General features: G+C 54.5%; 2 protein-coding genes across 10 annotated transcripts; one reads left to right on the top strand and one right to left on the bottom strand.

Moving 5' to 3' along the window:
• Positions 1 to 2,179: 2,179 nt before the first annotated feature.
• On the bottom strand, positions 2,180 to 3,756 carry FAHD1 (fumarylacetoacetate hydrolase domain containing 1). Its single transcript, XM_081300132.1, has one exon. It carries the CDS (start codon positions 3,512 to 3,514, stop codon positions 2,849 to 2,851), a length of 666 nt encoding a protein of 221 aa, XP_081156258.1. The 5' UTR covers positions 3,515 to 3,756; the 3' UTR covers positions 2,180 to 2,848.
• A 147-nt stretch (positions 3,757 to 3,903) lies between these two features.
• HAGH (hydroxyacylglutathione hydrolase) lies at positions 3,904 to 21,005 on the top strand. Of its 9 annotated transcripts, XM_081300131.1 has the most exons (10): positions 3,905 to 4,078; positions 6,351 to 6,526; positions 7,000 to 7,064; positions 9,205 to 9,322; positions 10,037 to 10,145; positions 12,802 to 12,905; positions 13,223 to 13,324; positions 15,992 to 16,071; positions 16,479 to 16,563; positions 20,706 to 21,005. In XM_081300131.1, the coding sequence occupies exons 1-10, from the start codon at positions 4,006 to 4,008 to the stop codon at positions 20,988 to 20,990; spliced, it is 1,197 nt and encodes a 398-aa protein (XP_081156257.1). In that variant the 5' UTR covers positions 3,905 to 4,005; the 3' UTR covers positions 20,991 to 21,005. The 9 variants fall into 9 exon arrangements, with proteins under 9 accessions (XP_081156251.1, XP_081156257.1, XP_081156252.1 ...); XM_081300126.1 differs by lacking the exon at positions 20,706 to 21,005 and having other exon boundaries at positions 3,908 to 4,078; positions 13,191 to 13,324; positions 16,479 to 16,938; XM_081300123.1 differs by lacking the exon at positions 20,706 to 21,005 and having other exon boundaries at positions 3,915 to 4,078; positions 16,479 to 16,938.
• Positions 21,006 to 22,121: the final 1,116 nt, after the last annotated feature.

A 22,121-nucleotide genomic window follows, 5' to 3' on the forward strand; every position in this document is an offset into this window, starting at 1 on the left:
CAGAGGCGCTTTGAAAAGTTTACACATTTACAAAACGAAGATTACAAACTAGTCAATACCTGAAATTCAGTTGTAGATTAGCCAGAATGCAGGCACCAAACCAAGTAGAAGAAATGCACACTCCACGTTAACTCAAGTACACCCCTATCTCATTGCCAACTCCCTTGTACCCCTCAGGAGCTTCTTTCCTAGGAGTAGCCTCTTTTGACTTGTAGGTTTCACATTGCTTTTTGTAAATTGGGGAGGTGGGGTCCTAGGATTCCCCTGAAGGTTCTGCTGGGGTGGCATATGGCTCCATACTCTGTACATGAGAGGAGCACAGGGCACATGTTTATCTGCTAGGTACCCTAAAGGATCCCAGGCTTCTGTGCAAAAGATTTTTTTTTTTTTTTTGGTACCAGATATTGGACCCAGGGCACTTAACCACTCAACTGCATCCTCATTCCTTTTTTGCTTTTTGAGACAGAGGTCTTGGGGTCTTGCTATGTTGCCTAGGCCTCGCCAATTTGCTGAGGCTGGTCTCGAACTTGCAATCCTCCTGAGCCACTGGGATTACAGGTGTGCACCACCATGCCCAGCCATGCCTGGCTTTTTAAAGCATACATTACATAATACCTTATGTAATTATTTTCTTAAGTGTGATTAACAAATGACAATTGTTGAATTTAACGAAAGGTTTTGTTATTAGCTTTTCAACTTTTTTGTAGGTCTAAATTTATTTCAAGTTGAAGAAAAATGTACCTTCTGGGTGTTAAGTTTCCTTTAGTAATCTCAGAAATTATAGGACTTAGGCAGTTTTTTTTTTTAACCTTTATTTTATGTATTTCCATGTGGTGCTGAGGATTGAACTAAGGGCCTCACAAGTGCAAGGCAAGCACTCTGCCACTGAGCTACTGCCCCAGCCCATACCACTCAGTTTTTGATTCTTACATCCAAAGACTAAGTGCTGTGCTTTCAATGCTGATGTCAGATGTTTGTGGCAAGGCTTGCTCCACTACTTGGTGAACACTGCCCCAGGGGCACTGGCTTGTGCTGGTCCAGGAGTGACATGTGAGCACTGTTCCCACCTTATGCCATCAGCTTGCTTCTATGTCTGTTGACTTGGTGGACACATTCCAACTGAACCTTGTATCTGCCAGCCAGACTGGCATGAGCATACCCTTTGACCAGACCCTTCCACTTGTGGGAACCTAGCCAAAGGGATTAACAAATATGCTGATTTCACCATGTCCAAAACCAGAAGCCTAACCTTAGAAACATACATAATCAATGAAAACAGTACTGCAGAAATGTCTTCATTGATATGGAAAAGGACAGTCACCATTTACAGTGCAAAAAGCAAATCAGAAAATTGTATGTTGTGAGCAAATTCTGTTTCAAGAAGTACATTTACAGATTTGGAATACACACCATTTAATTTGGCTTTCTCTGGGTAGGAAAATGTACTCTTTTTTGCTTACCTGTTTTCCATATTCTTCATTAAACATCCATTGCTAAGCAATTAAAAAAAACAATCAAAAAGATAAAAGTAGTTAAGATAGCATGATATTTAAACTCAATTATTATGGAACATCCTAATAAATTATAACTTAAACATGAGGATTGTATAATACCTAAATGTTTTAATCTTATATGCTTAAACATACAAGATGTAGCCTGATTGTGGTTAAGACTTCCAAGTTCTCAGCTTGGGACAGCTGGGTTACATCCTGGCTTTGCCACTCAGCGGAGTGACCCTAGCCAGGCTTCCAAGCCTCTAAATCTTTGTCTTTGTCTGTACAACAGGGATAGTAGCAATAATACCATCCTCACATCTTGATAGTCACATGTGAACGTGAAATAATGCTTGGCATAATACCCAACAGTACTGAGTGCTCAATAAATTATTATTAAAGTAGATGTCTTAAACTTTCCCCAAGGGTCAGCCAATACCTTCTGTGTTCACTAGTCCTCCGGTTTAACCCTAGAGGACTCCATGGGCCTTATTAAAGCCATGCTGTGCATACTGCCTTGCTCATCCAAAAAGGTGCAGTAGCACTCCCAGATCATTCAACTTCTGTAGCCTCCTCCTCTGGTCATGAGGTGGGAGGTGGGAGTGCCAGTTAATCATTAGAGCACTGTTCCAGAGGTGAAAGGTCAAAGAACAAGGTGTGAAGCCCTGCTAGGGAAACAAGTACACTTTTAGGCTACACCAAATATAGCACATTTATTTGGAAACAGTAATTTCAAAATTATCTCCCAAACTTAGAATCTATAGACCAGTATAGATACCTAAAGTAAACAGGAGCAGTCTTCATCAACTGGTCAGTAACAAATAAAACTAAGTTAACTGATTACAAGGAGTAGTATTTTTCATGTTTCCCTGTTAAGAATCAGTTGGAGTGCTCTGTAAAAAGCTTCCCTGGAGATTAATTCCATTAGTTGATTCAGCTAGTCTGGAATGGGCCAGTAAATTTGGGAATTTTTATTTCCACACATGCCCCTAGATGACTGTCAAGTCCCAAGGAACTTGGAACATGATTTCGCAGATATTAAGTCTTGAACTACTGATCCCGGAAAGACTCACTGAAAAGTCTTATTCAGTTCAGGAAACAGACCTCTGAAGGTTTGGTTCAATACATTCTCCTGGTGGAAAGCATCACTTTATTTTGGTTGTTTCTAATTCTGTCCCAGCTTATCCAGATCATGTTTTTTTCCAAAAGGTCCATTTTTCTTGACTGAGGTTTAGCAACCCAATCGAATCATTCTTTAGAACTAGTTTCTATTAAAAGATAGTCACATTTAATAACCTTTACTTGTTTGTCTTGCTCCCTTCTCTCCCGACAGGAAGCGAAGGCGCTCTGTGTACTTAATATTCTGACCTTTCCACCTTAAACCTCATACTGACCACCCCGTCTATGCCAGCCTCGATCTCATCATTTTCTTTAACTGGCCCAACTCCCTCAGGCGTCCCGGTCAAGATAAGATCTCCTTCTTCTAAGGTTATTATCTTAGAAATGTAGCTGATGATGTAGGGAATGGAAAAGATCATGGAGGATGTCTCGCCCTCCTGCCTGAGCTCTCCATTGACCTTGAGCCACAGTCTCAGGGCGTGAGGATCAGGGATCTTCTCTTTGGGGATGAAGGCGCTGACCGGGCAGGAGGCCGTGAAGCCCTTGGCCAGAGTCCAGGGTAGCCCCTTCTTCTTGCACTCGTCCTGCACATCCCTGGCGGTCATGTCCAGGCACAGGGCATAGCCGGCCACGTAGTCCATGGCGGCGGCCTCCGGGACTGCGCGGCCGCGCCTGCCCATGAGCACACCCAGCTCCAGCTCGTGGTGCAGCGTGCGGCAGTAGGTGGGCACCAGCACGGGCGTGCCCTCGGGCGCGTAAGCGGTGGACGGCTTCAGGAAGAGCACGGGCTCGCTGGGCAACGCGCTGCGCATCTCCTTGACGTGGTCCGCGTAGTTCCTCCCAACGCAGACGATGTTCTTCCCCCACTCCCAGAAGCGGGACAGTGGCCTCGGGGCCGCCATGGCGCAGCCCTAGGTCACGTGGCCACCGGCTCCGGCGACTACGGCAGCCTGGAGGGAACGCGCTGCCTCAGGACGCTGTCCCGTTGGCTACGCCCTATCCTACCTTGCACTGCTCTTGCGGGGCGCGCCCGGTGGCTACGTCAGGATGCCGGCCCGGACCCTAGAGAGACTGGGAGCACCGGACACAACTTCCCAGCTACCTCGGGCACCCATTCACGGGCCCGCCTCCAGCCCTCAGCAGCCCAGCGGGGAAGGAAGGAGTTGAAAGCGAACGCGCTGATTGGCTGAGGTGGGGGCGGGGCGGGGCGAGGCAAATGCTGGTTGGCTGGGGGCGGGGCAGGGAGAGTCGGGACCTGTTTGGAGACGAAGCGGCGCAGGGCTGGCGCTTGTTGGGTGGGGGCGGGTCGAGTGGTGCGAAACAGGAGCTGATTGGCTGCAATTGCGGACGCCGGCGTTGCGGTCCCGTGCGGGGCAGTGCAGCCCTGCAGGTCATGGTGCTCGGCCGCAGGCTGTTCGGCTGCCGGAGCCTCGCCGCGCTGGGAGTCTGCGCGCGCCGCGGCCTTGGTAGGTGGGCCGGGGCGCCGCTGTGCTGGGCGTTGGTCGGGCGCGCCGACGCCGTCTCCGGGTCAAGGAGCCGAGACTGCTGGTCCGGCGAGGAGCGGACGCGGCCACCAGGCCTCGGCGGGGCCGGGCGTGGTGAGGGTGTGGGCACAACCGTTCCTGCCTGCCGCCTCGGCCTACAGATCTTCCCCTCTCGGCGTCTGGCGACCGCGGGCCGCCGCGCCGTGGCCAACAGCCTGCCAGCCGAGTCCCAGTCCCGCGGCAGCCGCCCAGGTCCACAGTGCGTGACACACCCTTGCTAAGGAAGGAGCCTGCCCATTGAGGTTCACAGGACGCAGTCTCTCCCTCTGGGACGCGGTGTCCCCGGAGCGCTGCATCGGAGCCCCTAACCCATGCGCTGGGGCGGCAGGTGCGCACAGGTGCAGAGAGGCGGTACTGGGAAACGCCTTAAAGTATGTTGTGGGCCACACAAAACATGTCTTCGGACTTGGCGCAGACCGTAGGCTGTAGCCCGTGACCTCTGCTCGTGCAAAACGTTCCAGGTGCAAACTGGTGAGCTGGAAGCGGTTTCTAGGCAGTGTTGGGAGAGTGGTACTTGTGGAAAAGGAGTAGGGTTTCTGGTGGTGCCGGCGCCTGGTGAACTCCTTCCTTAGGAATAAACGCATGCTCTTCAGCTTGCCAACAAGATACGTGTGTGTCTAGAGCAGGTTGAACACCGGCTATAAACAGTGTTCCTTTACGGGGACACTTTTTGCCTGGAGTGTTCTACCAGGAAATAGGTAAAAAGACTCCTTGTTGAGCACCCACACACACACCCATCCTGTTTTCACTCTGATGTCCTCTGGTAGCTTGAATAGTGCTGGGACTTGGGGGAGGTAGAATGTCACAAAAAAATAACCAGACAAAATGTTTATTTTGCTGAGCATGAATCTGGAAAATTCCCAGATAGTGTGTCCAGAAGGGGAACTGGAGTTCAGTGGTAGAGCACTCGCCTAGCACACACAAGGCTCTGAGTTCCGCCCCCAGCACCACCAAAAAAAAAAAAAAAAAAAAGAAAGATTTCCCAGGCCCTGGCAAATAAAATTAACCCCATATTTAGATGGCCCCTGGAGCAACATCTACCCAGAATCCCACTGTCCCTCCTTATATTTTCCTACTCTTTAAAACTATGACTTAAAGTGTTGGGGCCCCATGTATTTTTACATTTAATGGGAGTTTCATTGCCAAAAGTACTTTGACATCTGTCCATTGAGTGGAGGATGCTTTTGTTCCTGTCACTTCTGGTGGCCTCCTGGCCCAGCCAGCCAGAGTTCTGTGGCTCACTTCAATGATGATTCTGTGTCTCCCACCCTTGAATCTTGAGTGGTTGTGACCAGATCTGTTCCCCTGGAAGTGGTGTCTGGTGCATTCTCCACATCTCTAGTGCCTGCCATTTGGGAGCAAATGCTCTTTTCTCCTCCAGTTGGAGGCCTGAGGGCTGTGAATGACTGCATAGGACTGAGCTCTCTCTGGAGGTGAGCTGGTGTGCTGGAGGGTACGCAGCTGGGCACTGGTACCCTTCCTCTGCCTCCCATTCCCCTATTCTTCCTGAGTCAACTCCCCAGGGTCAGCAGTAGTCCTGTTTGACAGTGGTTTGCATCACACCACAAGTTGGCAGTTCTGTCTTATTTAGAACCCTCAAGAGAAAATAAAGATCTAAGTCTGAGAAAGCTAATTTCCACCAGTGTGTGCACGAGTCATTTTCTACATTCTTGTGGATGTGATTGAACCAGGACATTCTCTGTCGGAGGAACTCTTAAAGTCAGCAAAGAGCAACAGGGTGCAGTAGTACACACAATGGTTCCAGCAACTTAGGAGGCGAGGAAGGAGGATCACGAATTCAAGGCCAGCCTAAGCACCTTAGTGAAACCGTCTCAAAACAAAAAATAAAAAAGAACTGGGGATGCAGCTTAATGGTAGAGTATCCCAAAGTTCAATCTCTAATACTGACAAAAACAGAAACAAACACAGAAAAAAAGGGCAAGAGTGGCACAGGCCTGTACTCCTAGCCACTCAGGAGGCAGAGGTTGGAGACTTGCAAGTACCAGGCCAGCCTCAGTAACTTAGCAAGATGCTTTCTCAAAATAAAATTAAAACCCTGCAGGGGAGATAGATAGTTCAGTGCTTTGCAAGGCCCTGAGTTCATTTGGAGTGGGAAGGGGTAGGGCTCCTTTGAAGTCTGTTTGGTGTGCCCGCCCTTAGGCTGAGGACCTGAGGCTGCATCCTGTGTCTCCAGGCCCAGCCCTGCTGGGAACCCTTCTGTATTACACAGATTTAAGGAAGAGTTTGACTGTGGAACAGAGCGCCATGAAGGTTGAGCTACTGCCTGCCCTGACTGACAACTACATGTACCTGATCATTGACAAGGACACCAGGGAGGCTGCCATTGTGGACCCTGTGCAGCCCCAGAAGGTGCGAGGCTGTGCCCAGGCCCCTGTGTTTTGTCACCCAGTACCCTGTTTTCATCCCCATGGGTTAGAGCCACTGTGTCTTTGTAGCTCTGCTGAAGATGAGTGGAATTTAGCCCATTTAATTTTTGAAAGCAAACTAGTGTCCAGCCACTCTCTTAAGGGGGCATTAGGAGGGGTGGAGAAGACCACAGGCCCCATGTGGCAAGTACATGGGTCCTTTGGACATGACTGATCCTCCTGCCTCTGCCCCTTGGTGCTGTCTCCGGGAGGCTGACCTCAGCTGGAGGGATTTGAGGAGGTGGTGGGTAGGACCAAGAGCTCCAACTTGATCAAGAGAAAAAGACCATCTTCCTCTATTGTCCTAGAGTTGGTCAGCCAGCAGGGTTGGGCTGGGGGTTAGGCACCCACCCTGCAGGAGGCAAGCCAGGCCAGGAGTGTGACCCAGCCTCTGTCCTGCCTCCCATGTGGCTGCAGGTTGTAGAAACCGTGAGAAAGTATGGTGTGAAGCTGACCACGGTGCTCACCACACACCACCACTGGTAAGTGCTAGGCTCCCCAGGCTGGTTTTTCTGGCTCTGGCGGCGCCTGTGGTGGCAATGGGGATGTGTCATTCACTTGAGGAGGGCAGGGGCTGGCTCAGTGCACATGAGGATGGATCCCTGGAGGATTCAGAAAAGGCACCAGGGTTCCTGCCCTCTTGCCCTTGAGCCTGGGAGGCATTGACTCTGGGCCCTGGGTGGTGGGTCTGCTGAGGGAGCAATCCCTTGGGGAGATGTTTGTGGCCTGTGTCCTTTGGGCTGCTTCACTCATGGTGTCTAGGAGTCTGGCTTCTGGACCACAGGAGGGTGCCCAGCAGCTGTCTTTCATATCTCTTGGGCTTGAAATGGGACGTGGGCCTCCATGTTAGAGAAGAAAAGAATCTAGATATTGGTGTTTGTTTTTTTTTTTTTTTTTTTTTTTGGTAGTGGGGATTGAATTCAGGGGACTTTACCACTGAGCTACATCCCCAGCTTTTTTATTTTGAAAGAATCTTGCTAAGATACCCTTGCTGGCCTCAAATTTGCTATCCTCCTGCCTCAGCCTCCAGAGTTCTTGGGATTATAGGCATACACCACAATGCCCAGCCACTTGTTTTTTTTTTTTTTTTTAATTAAAAAAAGAGTGTTTTTGCTTTTCTGTTTGTTTTGTTTTAATATTTGGAAGCTAAAAGCTGGGGAAAGTGCCTATGTTTGGGTCTTTGGGGTAGAGTCGCCTACACCCAAAGCCCTCTTTTTTGGTCTTTTGAAGCTTTTGAGGCCCTTCAAGTGTAGAAGAAATGTTTCTTTTGTTGTTAATTTTCTTTTCCAAGTGACTATGTGAGGGCAGCTAGTGCCTTTTTCTTCAACCCATTCCTTGAGGCATCTCAGCCTGGATGGGGCCCCTGAACACCCAGGGCTTAGGCTGATGTAAGACAAGTGTGGAGGACAAGGCTCAGATGCAGAGTCCTTGGCCAGGGTCCTCTGAGTCCCGAAGAGGTCCCCGCATTAGGGTGGGTGCCAGTCACCCCACTCTTGGCCTGTGCTGCTGAATGCCCTGTGCCATGGCTACCCTGCTGCAGGCGCCCCCACCTCTGAGGGCCCTGCTAGGGCCTGTGCTGCTGCCTGGAGGCCTCCCACTCTGCGCCCTGCCCGTGCCAGGCAGTCCACGCTCCAGGAGACTCTTGCTGGCGCTGCGGTATGCCGTGGCTTCCTCCAACACCCTCTCAAGTTTAGGCCAGGACCAAACCCTGGATGGAGCTTCGGGGATGGGCCTGTTCCTCATACAGGGAGCACTATTCTTGTCTCGGTGGTAAAAGATCAGTGATGAGAGCATCTTGAGGAGCTGGTGGCTCCCTGGCCTGGGTGCTGGTGGGGGGCAGTGGGGCTGGACAGCTGTTCCACCCTTACCTGGGGCCTGCTGGGCAGAGGATTCTTGTCTGGGTGCTGGAGTCTTCATGGGGTGTGGACTCTGAGGTGGACATGGAGCGAGGTGGGCATGATGACCACTGGACTGTCAGGAGGCCATGTTCCCTGAAGTTGGGAAGGCAAGTGCCCCAGCCTTGAATGAGGTCTGACCCAAGCATGGGGATGCTCCCAGAGGGGTCATTGTGGCCTGGGATGGGTGCAGAGTGGAACCCTCTGCTGCCCCCTTGCCAAGTGCAGGCTAGAGGACTCTCTGGAGAACCATGGGAGCCCTGAGGAGTGCCGGGAGGTCCTCCAGCCTGTTATACTAGCACTGTGGCTGGCCTGCCCACAGATAGAGCCAGAGGTTCCTCAGGAAGCTGTCCTGATCTCGGTGCACCTTAGAATCACCTGGGGAACCTCTAGAACAACTGCCTCGGCTGCCCAGGCCAGCGGCACCTGAAGGTGGCTGGGAGTGGAGCCCCAGTGCCTTGGAAGGGGTCATCCAGGTGATTTGTTCCTCTGCTTCAGCAGCAGTAATGGGCAGGGCACAGGGTGCCTTGCTCATGAACTGGGTGTCTGAAGAGATTGTTCCAGTGCAGCCCAACCACAGACGGGAGCCTTTCCTGTTTTGGAAGGTGTGTGTTTCTTCTTATGAGGAACAGACCTGGAAAAATGGAACTTCCATTTGGTCGGGGTGTAAAGGCAGCAGGCAGACTCTGCACCTGGCAGGTAGCCCAGCCTCCTGTTGAACTTCCAGGGACCACGCTGGCGGGAACGAGAAGCTGGTCAAGCTGGAGCCGGGGCTGAAGGTGTATGGGGGTGACGACCGTATCGGGGCCCTGACTCACAAAGTCACGCACCTGTTCACTCTGCAGGTAGGGAGGATCTTCAAAAAGGTGCTAGGGCTGGGCATCGTTGGGTTTGGGCCTGGGCCTCCCTGTGCCTGCCCCAGCCCATCTGTCCTTGGACAGTCTTCCCTCTCGGGAATTAGCCGGAAATCAGTGTGCGCACAGTGTGTCCCTGGTGTTAGGAGGCTGTGGAGCACAGCCCTGGGCCACAGGGACTTGGGGTCCATGGAGCTCTCTTGGATGTATGATGATGGGCTGTGTGGAGGGGTGCCAGGATCCAAACAGCTTTCAGTAGCTCAGCCGCGAGTGCCCACACAGATGTGGAGAGTGGACGTGAGAGGTCCCCATGGGAACTCCTGCGGGTGTCTTGCCCTGTTGGCTTTGCCATGAATCCCACTGTTTTGAAGTCAGGAACTGGGGAGGTGGGTGGCAGGAGAGCGCTCTCCCTGGAAGATCGCCTGGTTTTGAAGGTCTGAACAAAATAAGCCCCTTTGCCCTTGAGCAATCACTCCAGAGTGGTCCCTGCATGCAGGGCTAGGCCCCAGGACGGAGTCCCTTAGCCACTGCCCCTGCCCTGGATCTCCTGCTCTGTATGTGGGCAGCTCTGCAGATGTCTGTGGAACACAAGGTCTGAGCAGGCTGGGTGCTGGGGAGGGGTCTTGTGAAAATAGCATTGCCCCCTGCCCCTGACCCCCTGGAAGGAGAGATCGTGGGGTCTCATGCTGATGCCTGCTGTTTCAGGTGGGGAGTCTCCATGTTAAATGCCTATCGACCCCCTGCCACACCTCAGGACACATCTGTTACTTGGTGAGCAAGCCTGGTGGTCCGGATCCCCCTGCTGTGTTCACAGGTGAGCCTGAGGAGTGAGGAGGGACCAGGCAGACTTGCAGGGACCACTTTCCTTCTCTGGCCCTAAGTTCAGTGCTCAGAAGACTACAGCCCTCAGGGTGGAGCCTAGGCTGGGCTCCAAACATTCTGGGCTGCCAATGGGTGCTTGGGAGTGGGAATGCCTTCAGGACCAGATCCCCGCCACGCTTGCTGCTGTCAGGTGCTGGGGAAATGGCCTCGCTTTGAGAAGGCCGTCTGGCAGGGACACCCCAGCCCTCCAGCACAGACAAGTGGGCATCGCCTGGGAGCAGGGAGTCCCTGAGGAGGGGGACTACAGGGCTGCCAAGTGCTCCTTTTGCATCCCTTGGATAAGCCCTGTGGGCTGGGCTAGGCTGGACCCAGAGCATGGTGGGACTGCAGTCTGATCCAGATGTCCTACATACTGACCTCCAGTGCTGGACACTGAGATCTTCTGACTAGATGGTGATGGAAGCCACCAAATTGGGCAAGTGAGCAGCAGCCAGGTTTAATGGGGGCTCCTGCCTATAGAGACATGTCCTCCTGGCCCCTGGAGGGCAGAGGGGTGGCTCTGTCCATTCCTTGCACTGGGCATGTGGATTGGCTGTAGATACACCTGAGCATCTTGCCCTGTGCTTGTGTCACTTGCTGTCGAGGACACATGGCACCCTGGCCTCAGCCATACAGCCAATACTGCCTGAGGGTGGCACACAGCAGGCTCCTGGGGTCACTGTGGGCTGAGCCAAGAGTATGGTGCTGCTCAGGAGCCTGAGCTAGGGCAGCCTGGATGGCCAGCGCTGGGTGGCCATGGTGCTGGTTGGCCATGGTGCTGGTCAGCCCTGTCTGGTTCTGTCAGTGACTGGTGCTGAGTCTTGAGTCCTGCAGAGATTTCTGCCCTGGCTTTGTGACCACAGTGAGGTTTTCATAGAGCCTGGCTGGGGCCAGGAGTGGGGCTGCGGCCGCGTTGGCGGCGGAGGTGTTAGGGTGATGTGGGCCGTGCGCTGAGGGAAGCGCCCAATGAGGGGTAGAGGGGCATCTGTCGTCTCCTTGGCTTTCCTGAAGGTCCACGATTATTCTAGATCATTCTGCGCTTGTTTGTAAATGCAGCTGCTAGATTCCTGATTCCCCACATGTAGCGTGTGGTGCAGGGCAGGGACCCTGGGCCATGTCAGCTCTGGGCCAGCCCTGAAGCAGGGGACAGAGACCTGCCGCATGGCTGTGCTGAGAGGCAGCATGGGATGGGATTCCTGGGTGACTGTGTGTCCCTTGTTGCGGGCTGCCAGGATGCACAGCAGCTGCCCCAGCTTGCATGGCTCTTGTCCCTTGGGAAGGGCACATATAACTCCTGGGTTTGTCACAGACATCAGGAGGGCATGGTGGTCTTGGGATGCCCCTTCATGAGGCTGTCCCTGAGCTAGAGGGTGATGTGGAGGGTGGCTGTGGCCTGTTCTTGTGCCTTGGCCTGTGTGTAGCTGTTGGCAGGTACCCTGAGTGCCTCAGCCCCGCCCCAGCGGGGACAAGCAGGACGGTGTCCTGGTGAGGCAGAGCTGTCTGGCCTTGACAGGGAGGCTGGTGGTGAGGAATGGCTGTCCAGTGGGCCCCCGTGTGGGGCCTGGAGCCATGCTGGGCCCTCCATCCTGGCTGAGCCGAGGAGGGATCAGTGTAGGTGACAGTCCAGATACAGCAGGTGTGGTGGGTGTCCCCTGCAGCTGCAGTTAGAGATAAGGTCCCTTCAGGCCAAGGGGTGATGAGGGTTGGTGGAGAGGAGGGTGTAGTGGCGGACTGCCTGGTCAATGTCTGTGGGAGGGCCCAGGGTTTGGGACTGGGTTTGGGACCCACCTTGTGGTAGTGAGGCCAAGGCCTCAGGAGTTGCAGGAGGTGGCGGCTCCTGGACTCAACATCAGGGGCCTTGCCCAAGTCCTGCAGGGGCATGTCTCTCTGTCAGGGCGACAGCCTGATACTCAGAAGAGGCCCCTGCTCCTGGCCCCTCACCCCTGCCCACTGCACTGGGGTACCCAGGGCCACCACTGAAACACACCCTTCCACCTGAGGAATCTGGGGGCCATGCCTGCCGTGGAGGGACAGCAGGGAGGTCCGCCATGGCCGACTCTACTGCTCTGAATGATGGGAGTGCACTTGGTGGGAGTGGTCAGTGCCAAACCACGGTGCCTACAAGGTGGGCCAGCCTGGGTGCAGGACCCGGGTATGCAGGGAAGAGAAGTGGCTGGGCCGAGGCCTGCAGGGCAGAAGACCCTGGGTGCTCTCAGCCGCAAAGGGAGGGGAGGGTCAGAAGGAGGAGGCCTGAGAAAGGCAACTGCAGTGTGGGCTGGGAGGGCCCCAGAGCCATAGTGCGTTGGGGGCTGGAGGGTGGGGTCCGGGCGACATTGGTTTTGGTGCCGGTTGAGACGTGAGGCAAAGAGTTCGGGGCAAAGACAAAAGAGTTCTGAGTTGTCTTGTGCTGGGTTGGATGGAGGTGGCTCCTGGGTCTGTATGGACGTGGCAGAGGCTGTGATCAGGGACGGTGTGGGGAGCTCGAGGCTCAGCGAGCCAAGGCCGTGGGTTTAGCCCGCAACCAGCTGGTGGCCAGCAGCCCAGCTCGTGGCCAGCTACCTGCACTTCCCAAGGCCCAGCCAGCCTCCTCAGGTGGCCATGTTTTCCAGGTGACACCCTGTTTGTGGCCGGCTGTGGGAAGTTCTATGAAGGGACTGCAGAAGAGATGTATAGAGCGCTGCTGGAGGTCCTGGGCCGGCTCCCTCCAGACACAGTAGGCTGTGCCCCCGTCCTGTGGGACCCCAAGTTCTAGTCCCACCCCAGGAGAACTGCCATTTGTATGGGTGACAGGATTCCTGTGCAGTCTCCCCGTGCAGGCCCCACCTGTGTGCTGGGAGAGCAAGCAGGCAGGGGCAGCTCCTTAGTGGAGTTTTTAGTGGTTTCTGACATGTGTAGGAAGCGTCCAGCCCTGAGGGATGGTCCTGTGGGTACCCAGTGGCTGCATGTGCCCTGTGAGGTGCTCAGGTGGGGAAGTGGGTGTGACCTTCAGGGGTGGCAGTCACCTCCTTTCAGGTGCTGCTCTCTCCTCAGAAAGTCTACTGTGGCCATGAGTACACCATCAGCAACCTCAAGTTCGCACGCCACGTGGAGCCCAGCAACACTACTGTTCTGGAGAAGCTGGCCTGGGCCAAGGTGAGTGCCTGGTACCCACGGCTGGGCCAGTCGTCCTGTAGTGCTCCTCGGGTTCCTGGGGCTGGGCACCGAGAGCCTGTGCCATCCAGCCTCTGCCGCACGTGAGGGCTGTGTGGGCCTCAGCAGCCTGCATGGACCTCGGAGGCCTGCGTAACACCAGTGCTGCCATTCAGAGCAGTAGAGTCGGCTGTAGGGGACCTCACTGCTGTCCCTCCACGGCAGACATGGCCCCCAGATTCCTCAGGTGGAAGGGTGTGTTTCAGTGGTGGCCGTGGGTACCCCAGTGCAGTGGACAGGGGTGAGGGGCCAGGAGCAGGGGCCTCTTCTGAGTATCAGGCTGTCGCCCTGACGGAGAGACGTGCCCCTGCAGGACTTGGGCGAGGCCCCTGCTGTTGAGTCCAGGGGCCACCTCCTCCTGCAACTCTGTTCTTAACAGGTCTTGTGTTTGTCCAGCGTCTTTTCCAGTTTTGGGGAACTTACAAGGTGCTCCAAAATCACACGCGGTCTAGATCAGGTGACACAGGCATGAGCCAGTGCCCACATCCAGGTGCTCGGGGTCAAACCCAAGGCTTCTCACATGTGGGCAGATCTGCCTCCTGCCTCTTAGTAACTAGACATAGAGGATGACCCACTTACAGGAGAGTGCTGGTTCAAATGGCCAGTCTGGTTAGGTGAACTTGACAGCGTGGGCTGCAGACGTGGCACACTGCTCCCCGGAAGGCCCCCTGGGTGTACTTTCTGCCCCCATAGCAGACTGTCATCGAGAGTGTGTGTCCTCTTGCTCTGCTTCGAAGGTCCTGTTGGCTTGCTTCTGTGTGGCCACTGCATGGATCCTGCAGTTGTTTGTCCATCCCCTATTCATGGTCTCCTGGGCCGTTTCCAGGTTTTGCAGTTGAGTGGCGCTACCAAGAGAGTTGGTGTACAAGTCTCGCGTGGGTCCATGTTTTAACTGCCCTTGGGGAGATGAGAGTGGATTGCTGGTCATGTAGTTAAATGTCTCTTTGCCTCTGAAGAAGCCACTCAGCTGTTTGCTAGAGTGGTTGCCCCATTTCACACCCCGGCTCTGAAAGCTTAGGTGTTCCATCGCGCTGGTGCTGACCAGCTGTGAGCACTGCTGGCCCTTTGGGGTCTTGTTGTCCTGATGGTGTGCGTCTGGACCTTGTGCTTCTGCCATTTCCATTTCCCTGACGACAGGGAAGCTGGCCATCTTTCCACATGGCCCTCTCTTGTGAGTGCAAGTTCAGCTCTTGTCTGTTTTAAACACCGGGTTCTCTCTTTTATTGAGTCGTAAGTGTCTTCTGTGTCTTTGTCAAATATAAATATATGGCTCAAATATTTTTTCCCAGTTGGTGGCTTCCCGTTTTCCCCAGACTCCTTTGAAAAACAGAAGTTGATACTTTTGGTGAAGTTCCACTTTTTGTTTCCTACAAAATCTTTGCATGTTCCTGGGTCACAAAGACGGTTTTCTCCTGGAGTTTTGGTCTTGGATTTGGCATTTGTGTGGACTGCGCAGGGCGTGCTCTAAGCTGCTGCTGGGAGTGGCGGAGGGGCAGGTGTCCTTCCGTGGGCGTCTGGTCATTCACTGGCTGAAAAGCAGTCCTTTCCTCATTGGATCACCTTGGCATCTAAAGGAAAACGCTGATGTCCTCGCAGGCACCCTTGCCTCCGCCGGGTCTGTGTGGCCTTTCCCTGCATCAGCAGCATCCAAGGCCAGTCTTACGGAAAGGCCTGAAACCTGGTGGAGTCCATCTGCTGCTCCTCTTCCGAGCCTCTTGGCTCTCTGCGTCCAGTGCGTTCCCATATGATTCCTGCAACACCAGGATGGCTTTTGTTTCTCTTTCCAGTTCTGAGAATCGAACCCAGGGGTACTTTCCCACTCATCGACATCACCTTTCTAGATGTTCTTTTGAGACCGAGTCTGTGGTTGCCCAGGCTAGCCCCAACTTGTGCGCCTCCAGCCTCAGCCTCATCCTCTGCCTCCTGCCTGCACCTGGCTGAGCCATACTTTTTGTCTTTAAGAAATCTCTGCTTACCCCAAGGTTAGGAATTTTTTTTCCACATTGTCTTTTGGAAGTTTCATAGCTTAGCTTTTACCCCCCACCAGGGCCTGCCAGATCGGGAATGGCCCTCTGCCACCTGACTCTGGCAGTTCTCTCTGTGCGCCAGTCATGGATTTAATTGACTGTTTTGAAGAACACATTTCTGCTTCAATTTCCCCACAGGCTCCTGTCTTCCTGCTGCTTACCCCTCCTCCTAGGGACTGTGCATTTCTGTGCTCTCATTGCGTGGCTCCTACGTGGGGCCTGGGGTCTGGGACTTCTGGGGTCTGGGACTTTAGGCCTTTTTTCTTTTCTTCTTTGCAGTGCTGGGGTAGAACCAGGGCCTCTTGCATGCCGGGCACGGCTCCACCCTGAGCCACACTCCAGCCAGCCCACCCCTCTCTCTGTGCTTTTGCTCGTTGCCTCTGCTGTGTGAAAGAGAAAGCTTCCCCTCTGCCCTGCTCCCCCACAACAGCAGGGGCACATGCAGGCTGGCAGCAGCTCGCCCTCAGCTCATGTGAGTCAGGGCCTGTGGTCTGCAGTGACCACACTGCTGGGCCTTCTCGCTTGGACCAGGTTTTAAGATCACCACTGGGTATTTGAAGTGTGATAGTGGCGTCTCTTGCAGGAGAAATATGCCACTGGGGAGCCCACGGTGCCATCCACCATCGCGGAGGAGTTCACCTACAACCCCTTCATGAGAGTGAGGTGAGTGGTCACAGTGGTCCCCCATGTGGCTGTGCCAGCAAGAGCTGACCCCAACCCAGAGCCCACGTGGTAGGCCTGCCCCATGGGCATCATTAAGCAGGGCCGCACCTTCTCCCAAGTGTGAGAGCTTTCCTTGGCACCTTGGCAAGGGTGTGGGGTTCCAAGACCCTGGGGCTAGGGATGCTGTCATGGGCCTGGAGGCCTGGGTAGTGCAGGACACTGTGGAGATGGTGGCTTCCTGCCTCCTATGGTGCTGGAAGGACCTGGTGCAGCCGCAGGATCTCCTGCAGTGGAGAAACACCTGCCAATTTCCTCACCACAGAACCCCAGCTCTTCTGGGTGCCCTGGGGGCAGTGGGCTGTGTGCTTGGGTAGTCGGCAGCTCGCAGATGCCTCTCACCCCCACAGGGAGAAGACGGTGCAGCAGCATGCCGGCCAGACTGACCCCGTGGCCACCATGCGCTACATCCGCAGGGAGAAGGACCAGTTCAAGGTGCCGCCAGACTGAAGCACAGCACCAGCACGGCGGAAGGGGAGGGTGGGCGACCCTGGGGTTGCACTGCTGGGGGACTGGTTCTAGGTCAACTCCAGAGCCCTTAGATGGAGTTACAAATGTTCTAATGCATATTTATAAGAGAAAAAGTTTTAAAGTATTTATTCCCACACCCTCTGCTGGCAGACTTTGCATTTTCTCTGGCCTTCACCTGTGGCTGTCTCCAGCCAGAGCCAGGCCCCGCCCTGTCCTCCTGACTCTTCAGGGAGAGTGGAGGTGGCTGGCTTGCCCTCAGGCCCTTCCTTCCAGCTCCTGGCCTCCTGATCTGTCTGCCCACAGCAATGAAAGCCCACCATCAGGGGCGCTGGCACCTGGTTCTGTGTCATCATTTTTGTGAGTTGACTTGAGCTCCTTGAGCAGAGAACCTGTCCCTTTCTGGACTGGGGCATCCGGTCTGCAGTGCCCAGGTGGACACTGCCAGTCCTGTGCCCTGGCTCCACCATCTGCTGTTCTGGTTCTTGTCATGAATGGGGGCAGTGGAGGGACGTCCCTGCCTGTTCTACCAGAGCAACTTCACACCTTCTCTAGGGCCTTGGGGCTCTGCACTTACCTGCATGTCCTGCTCCTGTGCCCGTCCCCACAGAAGCTGCCGTGTGGGCCAGTCCTGGAAAGTTCCCAGGAGGCTAAGGGGTAGTGCCTCGTCCCGTCCCAGCAGAGGGGCTATCTGAGGTGGTAGGCAGGTGTCCTTGGTGCAGCCTTAGCTGAGCACCCACACCGCTGTCAGGTTCAGGTCCGGACTGTCCTTACCTGTGTGGTCCCTGCTCGTGGTTTTACCACTCACCGTCCTTCCTCTTGGAGGAGGCTAGGTCCTGTGCTCTCCAGTGAGTGTCCCTGCTGCCCCAGCTCTTCCCCTGGCTGGAGAGCACTCAGCCTGGCCCAGCCCAGCTCTGGTTGCCCGATTCACATCCTGGGCAGTGGGTGGGGGCCGGGGAGGAGAGGGAGCAGCAACCCCAGATGTCTGATGGCAGCCTGACCCAAGATGGAGGGGAGGACGATGTGGACGATGTGGTGTGGAAGAAGGGGCACTGCCCCCAGCTTACTGGGGAGAGGGGCCCGTCAGGGGAGTCAGGCGGCAGGTCTGTGGGCGGTGTGGATGGCTGTGCTGCCTGCTCTGGCTGTCTGCCTGCTCTCCTGGTGTGGCCACAGTGCTTGCCTAGGCCCCAACTCCACTGAGGGTTCTGTGGCCCTGCAGTGGCCACGTGGGCCATACCACTATGAGGCCAGACACCAGGATGTCTCTAGAATTTCATGGCGATGACAGAGTCGTGCCTTCTCAGAGACTGATGCAGATGGGACCCCAGCTCCTCCTGCACCCACAGAGGGGGCAGGACCCTGTGGGTGGCACGGCCATGTGCACTCACCCATGTGCGCTGTGGCTGACGCCCTCCTCTGACCCCAGGTCTTGGCAGCATTATCTCCACTGCCAGAGCCGTGGGTGGGGAGGCCCCCCTCCTGCTCTCCTCCTATGGGTACAGCATGCAGGGGCCCACCCATGGGTGCCCCACACCCCCAGGTGCCCCACGCCCTGGGAGACTCACTAGGCCTGGGGATGTGTGCTCAGCCCTCTGAGACTTGCTTCATTTTCCCCTCACCTGGTGGCCATAGGAGGTGCCAGGCAGTTTCCCTGCTAATGGGAACACAGTGGCCTCCTGCTGCAGTGAGGCTTCCTGCCTGTGAGGGTCCCCTGGGCTCTTGAGAAGTGGAGCTGCTGGGCCATGGGTCGGTCATCTGCTGGAATGACAGTCCTGCGGGGACACGGTCTCCAGGTGCTGGCAGGCTGCTGCCTGTGCCCATGGTGCTTCCTTGGCAGCGAGAGTTGCAAGTGCTGTTTCGTGTCACGTGTTCTGCGTGTCCTTCGTGATGCGTCCCTAGAGTTGATGGTCTGTCACTGGCTTCCTGCTGTCTGGTCGGGTGGCACCCCTCCTCATGCCGGCCCAGTGTGACTTCCTTACCTGTGGTAAATGTGTGTCCTACTTAAGTAGGACACACATTTCCTCCTGTGGGGAAAGTTGAAGGTTTTTGGTTTTCTTTTCACATTCAGGTTTAAAACTCACGAGAGCCTGGGTGTAGTGGCCATGCCTGTGATCCCAGTGACTCAGGAGGCTGAGGCAGGAGGATTTCAAGTTCAAGGCCAGCCTCAGCAGCTTAGCAAAACCCTGTTTCAACAAGAAATATCAAAGGCTGGGTGTGTGTGACTCAGTGGTAAAGTGCCTCAGGGTTAAATTCCTAGTGACAACAACAAAATTCCCTTGAAAATGGCTCTCCTGCCCAGAGGGGATGGGTACCCAGGTGCCTGCCCACCCGTTCTGCCAGCCTCTGCGGTGTGAAAGCCTCACGTGCCCACACTCTGGCAGCAGGCTTGGCTGGCTGTCCTGTGCCAGTGCCATGTCCTCCTAGCACTGCGGCGTCGTCCCCCTCATCGCCAGAGGAGGACACTGGCTCCCCTTGCACAGGGCAGGGTCCTGGGCGGCTGGCCCCTTGCTCCCTCTGTGTACGTCAGGACCTTCATCTCTGAGACCAGGACTGGCATCGCTGGCTCAGGCCAGGGAGGGGCTTTGGCAGCATGGAGTCCAAGCTGTAAGTGATCTTGTCCAGCTGGCTTTTTGCTGCTGCTCTACTGCATGAGGCCTGGTGCCTGCTACCCAGTGAGTGGGACCCCGGGCTGAGGGCACAGTACCCACCAGTTTGCCCTCACCGCGGACACAAGCCACAAGCTTAAGGCCCAAGCCACCTGCACTTCTAGCCACAGAGGACGCAGGCTTAGGATCACAGCTTTCACACAGAGGACGTCTGGGCCAGTTGGGGGCCCTCTGTGGAATCTAGCTACTGTCACCTCCACCCCTCACTGTTACCTCCACCCCTCGCGTTCACCACTGGAAGCTCCTGGCCAAGGGTCCTGCCCCACTGGCCCCTGAAAGGACCGTCCCAGCCCCTTCTCCTCCCTGGCTCTGTCTTTCTGGCGAGCAGTTGGGATGTGGGCCAGAGGCTCAAAAATGACAGACCTGAGGATGAGGCTCCTCCCAGGGCCAGGCGCCTTCGCCTTCTGGCTGGGCAGTGCCCCTCCTGCCTCCCACGGAGCACAGCTCTCGCCATGCAGTGCTCTGGTGTGGTCGCTGCTGAGCCCCGAGCCTCTCTGTTCCGGTGGGAACCGGCACCCAGGCATCTGTTAGCCCCAATGTGGCTCCAAAGCCTTCCTGCTAGAGGGGAGGTGCCCAGAAGCCTCCACTGGAGGGTGGCAAGCTCAGCAGGGCTCCGGGTGCCCTTCCTGCACCTTCCCGCCATCCAGGCCGCACACGTTACAACGCACTCTTCCCAGCACCTCCAGAATCAGGGTGTCCCTGGAAAAGTTCCCGTCAGGGAGAAGGTTAGACCGTGGGATAGAAGGCATCTGCTGGGTAAAAGATCACTCAGGATCTTAGTAACTTTCTTGCTAATCAAATGTAAGAGTCATTTTTCATCTAGGTAAAATTCATATAACATAAACTAACTTTTTAAAAAAAATTTATTTTTTGGTTATAGATGGACACAGTATCTTTATTTTATCTTATGATGATAGAACCCAGTGCCTCACACATGCTCTACCTCTGAGCCACAGCCCCAGCCCAAAATTAGCTTTTTTTAAAAATATTTTTTTTAGTTGTTGACAGACTTTTATTTATTTGTATGTGGTGCTGAGAATCGAACCCAGTGCCCCCCACATGCTAGGCAAGCACGCTACCACTGAGCCACAACCCTAGCCCCGCTTTTTTTTTTTTTTTTGGGTGGTGGTGGTCCTGGTGGTTGAATCAAGAGTGCTCTACCATGGAGCTAATCCCCAGAACTTATTTTAAGTCAGGGTCTCTCTAACTTGTGATCCTCCTCCCTCAGCCTCCTAAGCAGCTGGTTTATGTACCACTGTGCCCAGCACAATTAGCTGTTTAAGTTGCACAGTGTGGGGACTGAGGTGTGGCTCACCAAAGGGTTCCAGGACTGGACGCCTAAGGCCCCAGGTGCCATCCCAGTACCGCACACCCCAAAGAAGAAGGGAGACAGTCCACAGGCATTTGCGTACTTACAGTGTTGCTTACCTATTCCTCTAATAGTTGGAAGCTGTCATTCATCAGTTTGCCAAACCATGCCAAGTGGGGATTCTGGGAAGAAGGCTTCCCCCGAGGTCGGGCAGGAGTCGGAACCTGGAAGATCCAGCAGAGCCTGGCCTGGGACTGGTGACAGCAAGAGGTTGGCCCTGCCTCCACACTCCCTCTCCAGTGCTGCTCCCTCTGATCCAGTGGTCCATCCCTCAGCAGTCACCTCTGCTCAGAAGAAGGGTCACTCTGCTCAGACCCACACATGCCTGGGAGTCCACTGACAGCAGAGGCAGGACGTGAGATCCCTTCTCTGCCTCCTCGCCACCTCGGGGTCAGAGTTCATTTGCAGCCGGGTATGGTGGTGTGCGCCTGCAATCCCCGTGACTTGGGGGGCTGAGGCGGGAGGATCACAAGTTTGAGGCCACACTGGGCAACTTGGCAAGACACCATTTCAAAATTGAAAGTTCTGAGGGTGTGGCTCAGAGGTAGAGCACCCCAAATTCAAACCCCAGTAACACAAAGTGTGTGCTGTCCTCTAACCCAGCAGGACTAGAGGTCTGCAATAGAAAGTTCAGAAAAATACCAAGAAATTAAATAAATACCAAGAAAATAAATAGCATCTGGGCCAGTGGTGAACAGGAAAACTAGGCACAGCCAACTAGTGTGCAGAGGGTGGTCCCAGCCCTGCACCAACTGGAGAAAAGAAAGGAGTTTTCAAGTAGGAATGTAGGCTACACTTAAGAAGCTAGAAAATAAACCCAAGGAATCACAAGGAAGGAACAAATTAGTAAATAGAAAACAGAAAAGACAAGCAAGTGAAAAGGTCCACACAATGGCAAAACCTTAGCTAGACTGGCCATCAAAACGAGCCCAGAATTTCGAAAACCATGAGTAAGTGGAGAAATCACTTGATTCTACAGACGTTGACAGGGCTTATGAGGGAATAAGAGGAAAACTCCACACTAAATAATCAGATGAAATGGGCAAGTTCTTAGCACAAATTGACTAAAGAGAAACAATGAAACAGCATGGTGCCTGTGCTTGTAGCCCCAGCAAGTTGGGAGGCCGAGGCAGGAGACTCACTTGAGCTCAGGCGTTTGAGGCCAGTTTGGGCAACTTAAGGGGGACAATGAATTCTGAATAGATATCTGAATAGATGATATCTGAATAGATCTACACCAAGAAACTGAATTGGGAAGCCTTCAACCTTCCACGTGGCTTCCCGCCACATTCTGTGGATAAGACCATCACTCATAGTTTCCAGGGCACACAGGAGGGAACGGCCCCGACTCTCCTTATGAGGCTGATATCTCACCTGGGACCAAAGCCAGAGAAAGACATCGTGCACCAAATAGAAATCAATTTCTGTCAGGAACAGATAGGAAAATCTCTTGATGAAGTCTCAGCCAGCAGGGGTGAGCAACGTCACAC

This window comes from Spermophilus citellus, assembly GCF_964194105.1.
Source record: "Spermophilus citellus genome assembly, chromosome: 6".
Taxonomy (NCBI): domain Eukaryota; kingdom Metazoa; phylum Chordata; class Mammalia; order Rodentia; family Sciuridae; genus Spermophilus; species Spermophilus citellus.